The sequence below is a fragment of the Fonsecaea monophora genome, assembly GCF_001642475.1.
Source record: "Fonsecaea monophora strain CBS 269.37 chromosome Unknown Scaff60, whole genome shotgun sequence".
Lineage (NCBI taxonomy): Eukaryota > Fungi > Ascomycota > Eurotiomycetes > Chaetothyriales > Herpotrichiellaceae > Fonsecaea > Fonsecaea monophora.
Window position 1 is genome coordinate 25,409 of NW_019173991.1, and position 13,993 is coordinate 39,401.

Genomic DNA, 13,993 nt, shown 5'->3' on the forward strand with positions numbered 1-13,993 from the left:
AAGATCTAGATTGGGTTGAGACCAGTCATCATGCAGGTTCCTTTGATTCGGCTCCAATGCGGTATGAGCAAATCTCTCTCTCTGTGATCGCCGAGATATTGACCTCTTCAAGGCTGCAATAGCTATGACTGGGGGAAGAAGGGAAAAGACTCGGCTGCTGCGAGATATGCTGCGGCGACGCCCTCAGACAACTTCTCCGTCCAAGAAGACAAGCCATATGCCGAACTATGGATGGGCACACACCCTTCTCTACCCTCCAAAGACCTCGTCACTGGTAGATCTCTCCTCGACCTTGTCGCCGACAACCAAGCACTGATGGGCAGTGACATTACCGAGAAGTACAACAAGAAACTTCCGTTTCTCTTCAAGGTCCTGTCTATCAACAAGGCATTGTCCATTCAAGCCCATCCCAACAAGAAGCTCGCCGAGAAGCTTCACGCCAAAGACCCAAAGAACTATCCCGATGACAACCATAAGCCTGAAATGACGCTTGCCATCACCCCATTTGAAGGCCTTTGTGGTTTCCGACCCCTCAAGGAAATTGCACACTTCCTCGCAAGCATTCCACCCCTGCGCGAACTGGTCGGCGAGAGTGAGGCCAAAGGGCTTGAAGAGGTTGCGAATTCTTTCTCGCCGTCTGTCGACGATGCTAAATCCCGCCTCAAAGCCGCGTTCAGCTCGCTCATGAAGTCTTCCAAGGCCGAAGTTGCCGAAAAGTCCCACGTCCTTCTGGAGCTCGCTAAGAATGGATCAATATCTCCCGGTCCTAGTGTCAACACCTCTGAAGAGCTCTGCGAACTAGTGCAGCGTTGCAACAGCCAGTTCCCAGAGGACATCGGCCTCTTCGTGCTATTCTTCCTCAACTACGTCAAACTCCAACCCGGACAGGCCATGTACCTCAAGGCAGACGACATCCACGCCTATATCTCGGGCGACATCATCGAGTGCATGGCGAGCAGCGACAACGTGATTCGCGCTGGCTTCACGCCCAAATTCCAAGACGTCAACACCTTGACCGACATCTTGACTTACGACCACGATCCACCCGAGCAACAGCTCCTCCAACCCGTCGACTACCCGTACGTCACGCTCAACGACAAAGCCTACAGCTCTGGCAGCGACTCGTTGCTGTACGATCCCCCGATCGAGGAATTCAGCGTCGTGCGTACGGCGCTCAAGAAACCTGGCGCCAAGGCCACTTTCGAAGGGATCGCCGGCCCCAGCATCGTCATCTGCACGAGCGGCGAGGGCAAGATCAGCGTCGGCCCCAAGACGGAGGACTTCAAGGAAGGCTGGGTGTACTTTGTGGGCGCGACCGCGGAACTGGTCATCGAAAGTGCGACCGACGAGATGGTCACGTTCAGGGCCTTCTGCGAGATTGACGACACGGCCAAACAACACAACGGGGTGCATTGACTAGCCGCTTCTGCTACCGCGAGCAAGGCGAAAGCTCAACTATGAACGACCTTCTTGCGACAAGTGCTACGGAAAATGTGCGAGAGACAGCCTAGCCCAGTGACTCTACATAGTAAGGCTACAAGCAAGAGTGAGAAATACATGGATGTATGCGTGATGACACTGTGCATGAGATTTTCTTTTGTGAAAAATCGGGTATCAAGACTTGAGGAGACAGACCATCTGTGATATAAACGGACAGAAAAGAAATTGAGAGAAGAGAAGAATCGAACCCAAAGGAGGTTTCAGGTTTACGAGCGAGCGAGACGGACAAAGTTGTCTAGACAGACAGACGATGAAAAGGGGCTCAAAAAACAACCTTCTGATTTTTCCCTTTCATAGTCCCTTGTGTCACCTCACTCGTGCATAGTAGGTTTCTTTTCTCTGCGCAGTCCTCATTTTGATAGAGGACACTAAGTTAGCAAGCTGCGCCGGCTCAGCATGTGATGTTAGCACTTCTTCGAATACGCTCCTGCGAGGGTAGGCTACGTGTTACCAGCTACGTGCGATCATATCTGATCCGATCGGCCCTGGCTTACACTCGGCAAACTTCTGTATCTCATAGAGGAGTAACCTTCCCCTATGTCTCCCCAGCCCCCCAAAAACACAAAACACAAAGTCACTGAATCTTCTCCCTCCGCCGAACTCGCACGGGCATATGCCCCAAGGGCTTCGCGGCGAAGTCGATGATCTGATAGCCCCTTCCGCCCCGGACGCCGTGCTCTCGGTGAGGCCGCGGCGCGTCTTCCGCGTAGGCAATCTCAAAGTCGAATTCGCGGCATAGTAGGACTAGGATTAGCCTGAGCTCCATCATGGCCAGCTCCAGGCCGAGACAGACAGCCGCGCGAGCCCTTTTCGAACGGGCGCCATGCGTCCTTTGGAGGGTGGAGGTGGTGATGTCTCGCCAGACATAGGCATGAAGCGGTCGATGACGAATTTCCGGGGTTCGGGCCACAGGTCGCCACGTCGGCCGAAGCCGTAGTGCGCGAGCCAGATTTGTTGGCTTGCGAGTGGGAGCTGTTGGCTCCTGAACGACACTGTCTGGGCCGGATGGTTGGGCATGGTTGTGCGCGTGGTGCTCGCTGCGGGAAAGAGGCGCATGGATTCCTTGACCGCGGCGGTCGTGAGTGGGAGGTTGTTAAGTAGTCGGGGATCGGAGAGGAGCATGGCCGCAGCTTCGGTAGGGTCTGGGCCGAACACGACGTCGTGTTCAGCGCGGATGCGAGCAAGTTCATGGGTGTTCTCGGGTTCCGAGAGGAGGGCCAGAGTGTAGGCCATTGAGGATGAAGTTGCTAGATATCTTGGTCAGCCAAGTTGAATCGACCACGAGCAGCGAAAGGTGGGTCTGACGACAGCGCCAGTAGGCAGAAAGAGGGCAGGGCAATTCTTACTGTCGTAGCTCTCCAGAAGCAGGGTCTTGACATTGTCGCGTGCGAGGTTCAGGAATTCCGGATCAAGCTTGTCTGTCCTGCGTCCACCTTTGCCCGATGCTCCCATCTTTTCCTCGCGATATGCCTGCAGGAACAGATCTACGGCAGCTTTTGTACCGGGAGAATCCGTGGCCCTCGTCTCGGCGTGTCTTTCGCAGATCATCTTCTCAATGATTCGGTCCTGTTGTACGCAATGCCACCATTTGAAAGGTCTGCTTAGATTCCAAGAAATGACGTCCATGCTCGGTCCTGCCCAGGAGACCGCCTTGTTGAAGTGCATTTTCAACTCGTTCGGTTGGCGCTGAGAGTCGAAATTCTTTCCCCGGCACCACCTCGCCGATCACGTCGATTTTCAGGGTCATGGCCGTGTCCTTGATTGGAAATACTTCGCCGGCCGAGGCATAGGCGGATATTCGATCTTTGAAGACGAGGCCATGTCGGACGAGAAGAGGAACCAACGTCGAAAGATACTGGGCTGAGAAGCCTGAATTGAGGATTGACCAAAGCATTTTCCATTCTTGCCCTTCCGCATTCACGACTGAATGTGAGCCAACCAAAGGTCCCAACACCTTGGAATTGACGGGATGCTGGGAAGGCTCCTGACTTGGGTGATTTGGTGGGCCACATCAAGATCATGGACAAGCATCAACGAGTTGCTGATCGGCCACAAGTCCAGGTAGAATACCGGTGGCATCTTGTACTTTTCACCGATATAGTACATCAATGCATGATAATGGACTTAGCGTGGTCAGTGTCCTTGTTCGCCGAGCCGCACGCCACTCAAAACCAGATCGTCCAAACAGGAAACTTGACAAGGCTCATTCGAAGATGGCGACTTCAACGGAGGACTTACATCCAGGTGGCATCTCCCTTTTCACCATGCCGATGATCTTCAAATGACCCAACCAAAAGTCGTGAGGTGGGCATGGTAGATGTCGATACTTGGCACGATGTCGGCGCCATTTCAGGGAGAAGGAGACGAGCCAGACCACGAAGGAGAAGAAAAGCGCAACTGAGATCGACGCTGTGTACTGAGAGCTCGGCATGGTATAGAGGGAACTCGTCAAAACAACCCACAGAGAGGAGAGCAATGGAGATCGGCTTGAACGAAGCTGGAGGTGGCCTTAAAAGAAAAGGCCTCCCGTGGTTGTAAAGACCACAAGGTGTGCCCTGCATCCATGCCAGAAAGGGCAACGAGTCGACAAGGCTATACAAGCCCTCTCAATCTGATAGGGGAGATTCGTATCGAATCCTTCGAAGCTGACATGGCTGTTGAATCCTTTCGTTAAGGATAAGGACTCGGCTGACACTGTCGCGACTCGCATAAGTAGGGAAAATGTAAGAGTTGGTGATCGTGGGAAAGTCTCAACATTCCTGCTTCTCTTGTCTATGCTACCGTGCCATAGAGACCATGATTCGTCGCATACGGCGTCTGTAGGCGTCCCCCCAAGCAAAGTAAAGCGATGAAAAGTCAAGCAATTCCTCCTCTTTGATGTGAACGCATCCTACGAACCAGGAATTGAGTTGCAGGACATGAAAGGGACCAGATGGACTAGGATGGCTTGAAGGAACGCAGTCCACCGAGAAGCTGCATTACCCGTGGAAGTTGACTCTGACCTGGAGCGTTGGGTGAGTGGAAGATCTGCTCCAACCACCAGTGATAGGGCCAGTACCAAGTGCACCTGGCTCTGAGGCAATCTCGCCTGTTTCCGAGTATAGAGCTGGAGGCGTCTCTCACATACGAAAAGGATCATGTCCTTGTCTATGTGTTTATGGTGGAATCAGACCGCGGGAAATGATTGAGCACGCAATGTGGAAGCCAACGACAAACAACAAAATCGCAGTCAGACAAACAAAGGCCGATTTGTCAGCCACTGAATAGATGTCTAGGCATCCAGTGCGCAACACCTGCGAGACTCTATATTACCAATATCACCCTCACTCGACGTCTATCGACTTATAGAGAGCAAGTCTGCTTCCGAATACACCGGCAGACCTTGCACCATCCAAGGTACACAGCTTCCCTACATATCTAAGGTTGACGAAATCTGCGAGTCCTTCTGTACATTGTCACCTGCCGTGGAGTGTGCACCCCCTAAACTAATTGTTGCAATGGCTCCCATTCGCGTGGGAATCGTGGGTTTGTCAAGCAAACCGACCACATGGGCACCTCTGGCCCATCTACCTCGACTGGCCAGCTCTCCGAATTTCAAGATCGTGGCACTGTGCAACACGACCCTGGAATCCACAAAAGCAGCCATCAAAGCACACAATCTTCCCGAGTCCACCAAAGCCTACGACTCGTACGACCAGCTCGCCGCCGACCCTGATGTTGACTTATACGTGGTGTCAACGCGAGTTGACACTCACTATGATGTCGCCATGCCGGCTCTGAAAGCAGGCCGTGATGTCTTCGTGGAATGGCCTCTCGCTGCAACGACAGAGCAGGCAAAGGAGATGGCAGCTGTTGCTCGAGAGAAGAATATCAAGACCATTGTCGGCCTCCAGGGTCGTGTGGCACCCAGCGTCAAGAAGGTAAAGGAGCTCATCGATACAGGAGCCATAGGAGAAATCCACAGTGTTAATTACCAGGCGGCAATTCACGTGTGGCAAAATAATGCAGCGAGCGAGAGATATCAATATTTCATGGATCGCAGAATCGGCGGCAATTTGTTGACCATATATGGCGGCCACATCCTCGACTCCATCCTGTATGCGGTGGGAGAATTGAAACCTGGGAGTTACACCCCTATGGCGGTCAATTTGCGGCCGAGAATGCACGTTATGAAATCTGACGGATCCTTGTCGGAAGAGCTCTACGACAAAGACACGCCCGACCAAATCCTTATTCAAGGGCGCCTGGACCGACATCCGTCTGCTGTATTCAGTTTCCATCTGAGAGCCGGAGACAGATTCATCGATCACCCAGGATCAACTTGGAGGATATATGGCACCAAAGGCGAACTAGTCGTGGAATTCGCCGGTGCTGGACCGCAGATTGCCAAGGCAACCAATATACTCTTCTCTAATGCGGAGAAAGGAGTCGTCGAGGAAATCATCGTGGACGAAGGTGGGCAGGAATGGACAGACTTACCAACGCAAGGTCAGAACATTGGTCGGTTGTATGAAGCATATGCTGCAGGAGAACCCTACGGCGACTTTGATCTCGCCGTCAAGAGGCACGAGCTCCTTGACGAGTTCTGGGCATCGTTGCAGAAGTGACGGGAGAATTTGAGCATGTTCGGCTTTACCCAATTGAGGCTTTATCAACCAGGGGCCAATCCCAGGTAGTGTTTTTCCCAACTGCTGCTGTTGGATGGCCACGATCGGGTAATAGGATGTAACGCAGGAAGTAGTAGGCTGCCGCGGTTCGGCGCAGCTATTGTGGCGATAGTCCAGCCACCGGAGCAGTTACCGCAGATATTAAATGTACCTCAGCCGTTTTTCCGAGCCAGACGCCGACGTCATTGATCTCATTTTAGGGACTAAGGTCCTTCCTTGTTGGGGAGAGCTTGGGAGCTCGTAGGGCATCTTTGGCTGCCATTCTGTGTTGGGAGCTTGTGGGCACCATGTAGAGCACTTGGATCAACTGATCCAGTGTTCGAATCTGGAATCAAGAAGGCAGGCCCAGGGGAGAAATTTAGAAACATAAATTGGCTCAGGCACGGGTTCTTGAGCGAGAGTGCAGCTGGTGTTGTGTTCCGACTTGTTACCTGCGCAGCCTGCGCTGAGTGAGTTGGAGTCCCGAAAATTGCCGATGACAAAAGCCGCATCGTGATTCGCAGGTGGCTGTCCGGAAGAAAACCAGTGGAACAGCCACAATAGGTCGCTGTGGAATGGCTTGAGTGGCAGAGTGGGCAAAATGACTGGCGAGTGGATTGTGGTGGATTCGGGTCCTCGTCTGTCGTTCATCGGCGTCACCTTTTTTCTTTTCTTGCTTCCCCTTCGACTTTTTTGCTCCGAACAACATCTTCACTATTTGCTCTGACAACAACCATCCAAGCTATCTTATTCCCTAGAGCTACCTCAGCCGTCCTCATATCAGTTTTCTCTTTACTTCAGACTATTCGGTGTTCTCAAAATGGCCAAGGGTGACGACGGTTTCAAGGAGGGTAAGTGCATCCTGTGCTTTCACGGCCATTACAGCTTCGCAGCAGCTTCACGCAACGCTTTTACCTGTCAAACGGTCACACTTCGCACCCTTGTATCACATCCTAGCCTCACTGCGAGTCGCATGACTGCTCGGCGCCGCTTTCCAGCTCTTCTTCAAGCTGGGAAGCCTCTGTCCCAACAATTATACCATGACCGAACGATCACAGCGCGATACAACCACCACGTTCTCAGTCCCCCATACTAGAATCTGAGGTTGTCGATACAATGGCTTGGTCATACTTGGTTTACCTCCCGCATGAGCTCGACGAGCTTGAAGCGACCCGACACCGGCAAGAACAGGAAGCTGCTGCGAACAAGACTGCAAAGAAATCTGAGCAACAAGACGCAAAGAATATAAGCTCACAATCGCTTCTTCCAGGTGACGTCAAGAAGGGTGCCAACCTTTTCAAGACGAGATGCGCGCAATGTCACTCCGTCGTTGAATCAGAGGGCAACAAGATCGGCCCTAACTTGCACGGTCTATTCGGCCGCAAGACTGGCTCCGTCGAGGGCTTCTCATACACAGATGCGAACAAGCAGAAGGGTATTACGTGGAAGGAGGATACTCTGGTGAGTTCATTACGTCGAATCATATAGTTATAGTCGATGCTGACCTCTGTCCAGTTCGAATACCTCGAGAACCCCAAGAAATATATCCCCGGCACAAAGATGGCCTTCGGTGGCCTCAAGAAGGGCAAGGACAGGAACGACCTGATCACGTTAGTACCCCTTGAGCCTCAATGGCAATGTACTCTTTTACTTGTACTGACTGTTTACCAGCTGGCTGCGCGAGGAGACCAAGTAGATGCGATCTCTCCTCTAGTTGGCACAAACTGCTTGACAGTGCGCTCATTTCGACGTTCTTCGGGATCATCGGCTGCTTGTATCATCAAAGAAACGAAGGCGCACATTTACCTAATCTGAATGTTGGACTTGCATACCAATAAGCCGGGTGGGATGGGACGGTAGAAGCCGGAGAAGCCGGTAGACGAAGCCTTTTGTACATAAAAAACCACAATCCTCCTATTGCTTGGACCCTCCAAGGCGTACCTGCATTTCCCCTTGTGAAACAGGCACAGCTAGCTGCAGAGGATGGACAATCAAGCAACTCTTCTCTCCTCAGCCATTCCTCGCGGATCTTGAGATGATCCAGATGCGCAGCCCTGCCGCCGCATGACGAGCTCGCGATCCCACCCGCCTTGAGCTGATAAGCCAGCTAGCCTCTCTCTGAGCTGGCTTCGCAAGTCACTGCCCCCAATTATGGAGCTGCGTTGCCGCATGGACAGAAGCTAAAGATGCGGCCGGGGCGTGTCGCCCTTGCATCAAGAATCCTGGTCTTGACCGTGTTCTGGGCTGTGATTGGTGGAGCGGCCTGTTCTAGACTGCGACACCACGATTGCCAGCTGTCCCAGCCTCCATCATTTCTCTCCTCTTCCGTCCTTCCTGTTGCAAAGTTGCCTGACGCAGCCCTCTCAAGGGTTCTTTGCAGTCGTGCCAGCATAGGCCCCGTCCCTAGATTTCGGATGATCGCATTTGTGAGAAAGTGGCTGGGCTGTCCCGCATTCTCCAGAAGATGGACTTCCCCTTTCGCCATTCTCTAACATTATTATGGACTCCTCGTCCCTTTATCCTGGTTTCTTTCATCTGAAACAATAGTTGTGGCTTGCGCAAAGGTGACTGCATTCATTCAATCGTTGCCTAGTGACAGGGTTCTGTACAAAGAGGACTATTCTGGGAGGTGACCTTATTGTCGGCCTCTTACCCCGCCTCTCCCTCTGCGCTCTGCGCAGCTTGATGTTCTCTATCCGTTCCCTCTGCTTTCCGTTATGGCTACCATGATGCCCTCGCCGCCGATGGAGGACCACTTCGCCGAAAGATTGCATGGAGATGCGCATTCGTTGTTGGAGGCCTCGATCGAAGATTTCGAAGAACACGAGCGACGCTCACCCCTTCTATCCGGGTTCAGATCAGAGGAGGGAGACAGTGAACTTGACGACCAGTCCAGCGCGGGCTTGCCATGGTCGCCTCCGGGGTTCAAAAGTCGCAATTCGAATGCTAGTGGATGGTTCAGACAAGATCCGTACGGGAAATATGATTTACGTCCTACGATAAGTCCCTCAAGGTCGCGACAAACCAGCCCAGAAATCTACCAAGATGCGACCGAGGGAGATCCGGATATCACCATAGCAGTGAACACACCCTTGCCGGCAGGGACGGACTCCCCGGTGAGGGAGCGGTCTCCGGAGGTAGAGCCACAGTATGAAGCCAATATGGGAAAGTTTGAACAAGCAGACTCCATGCCTCCTGAGAGTCCAAACAATTGTAAATGGTGCCCATGATAGAGTCTGGTCATCTCACTAACAGTGATCTAGACATTCGCCTACAACTCCGAGCAGAAGTGCAGCATCGAGAACCGTTCGTGCCTTTTCTCAACTTTGTACAGGGAAAATTCGACGCCATGACAAAGACGAAGTCAAGCACTTTTATATCAATTATAACCACCATCTTGGTAGCTTCGCTGCTGCGCATCATCCTTGTTCCTCCGATTCCACCTCCTGTGCCCGACCTGGTCAAGGTTTCTACTCTGGCCAAGTCATTTGAGCCCTTGATTTTTTACTCGGAGAATGGCTACACCCAAATCACGGCATTGCAAGAGACGAGTGTGGCAGTGTGGGATCTGGGTGAGTCGGTCAGAAGCGCCAACATGACCTCAGCACCATTGATCGTGCGCTCCCTGGACGAGCTATCGGAGAGCTTGAAAACACTTGGCCTAGAGTTGACTCGGTTCTTCGCTGATGTGGACTCGGACGTCGACAGCATTTTGCTTGTCATGGACTGGGCGAAACGAGAACTGGAAGGCCTTACGTCGACCCAAGGGATATCGTTCTCTGGTGTGATATTCGATCACCTACACGGCATCTTCAACCGAGGAGGATTGCTCGAGACATCCAGAGGGCCTACGCCGCTAGGCAAATTTCTGACTGACGTATTTGGGGCCAGTTCGCCGCAGCGAGCCCGGGCAACCCTAACGAGGACATTCCACGAGTTTGTGAATGTGCTCGAGGAGTCGATTAACAGCGAATTGACGCACTCTGCAGCACTGTTCGCGCTGTTTGAATCGATCGATCGACAGTTCCTGAACCTGCAACGAACAGTGGTTCGAGAAACCGATACCCAAGAACGACTCGAAAATGATCTCCTGTCATCGCTCTGGACCAGGGTGATAGGTCCAAACGCAGCCATGTTGAGGAAGTTTGAGAAGAACAAGCAGCTGTTGTCGAGCGTACGAGCGAGGACGGTCAACAACAAGCATCTATTGATGGAGCATCACGGAAGACTGCAGACCCTAAAAGTGAATTTGGAAACTTTGCGCAGGAAATTGGTGAGCCCTTTGGTGAGAAGGAATGATTCGGTCACTGTGGACAATGCCAGCGTCATTGACCAGCAGGTCCGAGGGCTCGAGGGAACGTATGACTACCTCAAGGGCGTCCGAGAAAAGCAGAAGAGCAAATTGATGGAAATGGTCTATGGGGCGAAAGCCGGCCGGACAAGGCTGGTAGGCGTCAGCGGTGATATGGAAGGTATCGGTCTCGACGGTTGACGTTCTTGGTTCCATGATTGAATGAGTATAAATATCACAGGGTGTATGGATTAGTATGGATTAGACGGAGAGATACTATATTGCTACGAGGTTCTAGACACTTTATGTGCTTGTTTGCCGGGTGGCTTAAGGCATTAGCCTTGTAAAATATCCATAAATACTTACACAGACCACCTTCTTCGTCCCATCTTGGCCCATGTTGTGTGTGTGTCCCACATGAGTGTGCACCTGTCCGTTGTGCCGTCCTGCGTAGACATGTAGATTCTAAGTAGTCATTGAGCCGCAAATAAAGCCGCCGCTTTGTAGAATTGCTTCACAGTTTCCTCTGAACCCGAGAAGGGCGGCATGATAGCCATCCTGTGTTTAGTCTGGCGTCGGACTTAGCTTGTTATGCATCAATCGTAACTCCGGATATCAAACTGGGACTTTTTTTCTTTGCAGAGGGCGTCGGATTCCACAAGAAACTCACTAAATCTGCCGCTACAACAGGCCTGGTGCCTCCTGTTGCTCTTTAGTTCTGTTGGGTCTAGCACGCTTGGAGTTCGACCCTTCCACCCCGCTGTTCTCGAACCGACGACTCTAAAGCCTTTTTAACGCCTGGCCTCTACAGATTTCCCCCACGCTGCTGAATTCTACGATGCCTTCTCTCACCAATTCCCTCCCATTCTCGCCAGCCGAGCTTGCTTATCTACATACCTCTCTATCCTCGATTCCTCCTCTACGGCCGGATGCGCGCCCTCTGTCGACCGACTTTCGAGCATTGAGAGCCGAGACGGGCGTCCTCCCTGCCGTGAACGGGAGCGCACACGTCGGTTTCAGCGATGGCCGCGAAGCCATTGTCGGCGTCAAACTCGAGGTGGAAAAGACTGTCGCGGGGAATCGCGTAACACAATCTGAGGATGGCGCTATGGACATCGACGCAGACGGGCAGTCCCGGGACTCTGGTGAAAAACGTGGAAAGGGAAAGCCGGAGTGGGTGTCGCTGACCCTCACACTCCCTGGCCTCCGAGATGACGATCCAAACTTGGTTTTCCTGGAGGAGATGCTTCGAGAACCGCTGGCGCTGTCCTCTTCGACGACCGCTACGTCGCTGCAGGACAGCTTGATCATCAATTCCCGATGGCACTGGCACGTCTACATCGATGTCCTTTTGATTTCACCGAATGGGCTTGCAAGCTATCCACTCCCGCTTTTGAGTATGGCGACACATTTGGCATTGCGTGACACGCGTATTCCAAAGCTTAAGAGCGGGGGAGAAGAAGACCCTATTGCAGATGACGATTGGATGGCGAGCACATACCTTTATCCACGAACCACAGCGCCCGGCGCAAAACCTCCTGTGACTCTTCTTGTCGTCGTGGTCGGCGAGAATATCATTTTCGATCCCAGCCGAGAGGAACTTGCCGTCGCGGACAGTGTCATCGCCGTCAGTGTGGGAAACACGTCGACGGATGGGGAGTTGCAACTGCTGGCGACACGGATGATCGACACTCCTGCGAGAGATACCATGAAGGGCGTGCCATTGTCCGGCGAGACACAAGAAGGAGTCGATGTGCCTGGTGTTTGGCGGCCGAGGATTGGCGGCGTCAAGAGAACTCTACTGAAGAAGGTGGTCAACACTGTGCTTGCCGGAGGTGTTGCTAGAGAGGTTATGAGCGGCCTGGATGGGTTTCTGAGTGCTGAGACAAGTGCAAGCATGGGATGATTTTGCCAGACATGTCGTACTTCGACCAAACCCTCAGATTCTGCGACAGCTACCGATACCGAGGATTTCGAGCATCTATGCATTGTCCAAGTATTGCCAGTGCCCCCTCCTCGATGCTATTCCGACTTTCCACATCTCTTGTTTGTCCACATACACTATTGAGACTGCCACTGCTAGTCCGCAGAGTGGGCTCGCAGAGGGGACTGAATCGATCACCTGGCTTATAACAATAATATCATGGAGGAAAATGAATTTGATTCGGGAAGAACATGGTAAGCAGTAAACGGAGAACTTTTTATCTACGAGATTGGCTAACGCATTCGTCCGTCTTCTCTAGCGTCTAGAGCGCCCTAGACACTGCTCGACTGATTTGGCAATCCATCATGGGAATACATGCGCAGGCAAACGCTTCCCACTGCCATCGTACCTCTGTTTCAACACGGTATCGAATGCCCCATCGATGTCCCTCGGCTCATAGTCCAGCCCGCTCGTTCCCTGCGTCATCACATGCAAGCCATACTTCTCCTTGATCCAGTGGGCAATCATGTCCATGCCCGCCACCGCACCGCTCCCCGTCCATATGTTTCCATCCACCACCCACTTCTTGTCCTTTGTCCAGTTAACTTTGGGGTACTGCTTCTTCGTCCAGTGGAATTCTTGGTTGTTGATTGTGGCCGAACGGCCATCGAGGGCTCCGGTCGATGCCACCACCCCGGCGCCGGTGCAGACGGTAAAGAGAAGCTTGCCAGCGGCGACGTGGCGGCGGATGAAATCGGCGAACTTTGGGGAAAGCTCAAAGTCGGCGACATTGGGGCCACCGATAAGCAGGGCATCCAATTCCGGGCAATCTTCGATGGTGGTGTTGGGGACGATGGTGACGGAACTGGTGAGCAGGTGCACGGGTTCCAGGGTCTCGCCGATGTGATGGAAAACGAACTCTGGTGCGTCGGCAAGCACCTTTTCGTCGATCGGGATGTAAAAGCTCATAGCGTCGAGGAGAGCTTTGCCAGAAGAGTTGAGCAGATCAAAGGGACCAATTACGTCGATTGCCTGGTAGTTGTACACCAGCGCGCCGATGTGGAAGGGAGCCATGATTCCGATTCTGAGACTTTGAACTTGGGGATTGCGGGCGAGTACTGTTTGCAAATAGAATGAAGAGAACACGAACACGTTCTGCCGCTTGGATTGTTTCTGGTACTCAAGCAAAAAGTCGACGTTGCTGTTGCCTCCTCACAAGAATATATAGTTGAAACCAGAAGGGCAATGCCCACCATCGACTACGCTTGCTGATAAATGCAATCCAAGACTTGCGAGGGGTACTCCTTGAAATGGAGGTTGGAAATGTATATGGAGCGGGTATAATATGGGGTATGTGGAGCGAAACCCGATTGAGCCTATACTTCCACTTCAGGCCATGATGCCAGATGCGGAAATGTGGAACTCGGCCGAACCTGACCCCGGGACTGTATACCGCTGATCAATATCCTCACCAGAATAAAACATGCTTAGCTATTTCGAACGATGAGACTCGGTCCCCCGACCCTCCTTGACTCCACCGCATAAGGCTGGTATACCGTCGGGCAGGGCTGGCAGGGTCACAGTGTAGTCAGAGCCTCGGAGGCACCCATCATTTCCAAGGGGTCAGATGGA

At 52.6% G+C, this 13,993-nt stretch overlaps 7 protein-coding genes across 7 annotated transcripts; 5 read left to right on the plus strand and 2 right to left on the minus strand.

Moving 5' to 3' along the window:
• Positions 1-30: 30 nt before the first annotated feature.
• Positions 31-1,416, plus strand: AYO21_07598 (mannose-6-phosphate isomerase, class I; the record flags this gene model as incomplete). The annotated part of the gene is made up of 2 exons (XM_022657552.1): positions 31-61; positions 113-1,416. 2 exons carry the CDS (start codon positions 31-33, stop codon positions 1,414-1,416), a joined length of 1,335 nt encoding a protein of 444 aa, XP_022510090.1.
• Positions 1,417-2,074: 658 nt separating this feature from the next.
• Positions 2,075-3,165, minus strand: AYO21_07599 (hypothetical protein; the record flags this gene model as incomplete). Its single annotated transcript, XM_022657553.1, has 3 exons — positions 2,075-2,306; positions 2,366-2,747; positions 2,847-3,165. The coding sequence occupies 3 exons, from the start codon at positions 3,163-3,165 to the stop codon at positions 2,075-2,077; spliced, it is 933 nt and encodes a 310-aa protein (XP_022510091.1).
• Positions 3,166-4,997: 1,832 nt separating this feature from the next.
• AYO21_07600 (hypothetical protein) lies at positions 4,998-6,107 on the plus strand (the record flags this gene model as incomplete). The annotated part of the gene is made up of 1 exon (XM_022657554.1): positions 4,998-6,107. The coding sequence occupies one exon, from the start codon at positions 4,998-5,000 to the stop codon at positions 6,105-6,107; it is 1,110 nt and encodes a 369-aa protein (XP_022510092.1).
• Positions 6,108-7,262: 1,155 nt separating this feature from the next.
• Positions 7,263-7,842, plus strand: AYO21_07601 (cytochrome c; the record flags this gene model as incomplete). Its single annotated transcript, XM_022657555.1, has 3 exons — positions 7,263-7,607; positions 7,662-7,756; positions 7,818-7,842. 3 exons carry the CDS (start codon positions 7,263-7,265, stop codon positions 7,840-7,842), a joined length of 465 nt encoding a protein of 154 aa, XP_022510093.1.
• A 1,021-nt stretch (positions 7,843-8,863) lies between these two features.
• AYO21_07602 (hypothetical protein) lies at positions 8,864-10,638 on the plus strand (the record flags this gene model as incomplete). The annotated part of the gene is made up of 2 exons (XM_022657556.1): positions 8,864-9,359; positions 9,410-10,638. 2 exons carry the CDS (start codon positions 8,864-8,866, stop codon positions 10,636-10,638), a joined length of 1,725 nt encoding a protein of 574 aa, XP_022510094.1.
• Positions 10,639-11,275: 637 nt separating this feature from the next.
• On the plus strand, positions 11,276-12,343 carry AYO21_07603 (hypothetical protein; the record flags this gene model as incomplete). The annotated part of the gene is made up of 1 exon (XM_022657557.1): positions 11,276-12,343. One exon carries the CDS (start codon positions 11,276-11,278, stop codon positions 12,341-12,343), a length of 1,068 nt encoding a protein of 355 aa, XP_022510095.1.
• A 381-nt stretch (positions 12,344-12,724) lies between these two features.
• On the minus strand, positions 12,725-13,435 carry AYO21_07604 (hypothetical protein; the record flags this gene model as incomplete). Its single annotated transcript, XM_022657558.1, has 1 exon — positions 12,725-13,435. The coding sequence occupies one exon, from the start codon at positions 13,433-13,435 to the stop codon at positions 12,725-12,727; it is 711 nt and encodes a 236-aa protein (XP_022510096.1).
• Positions 13,436-13,993: the final 558 nt, after the last annotated feature.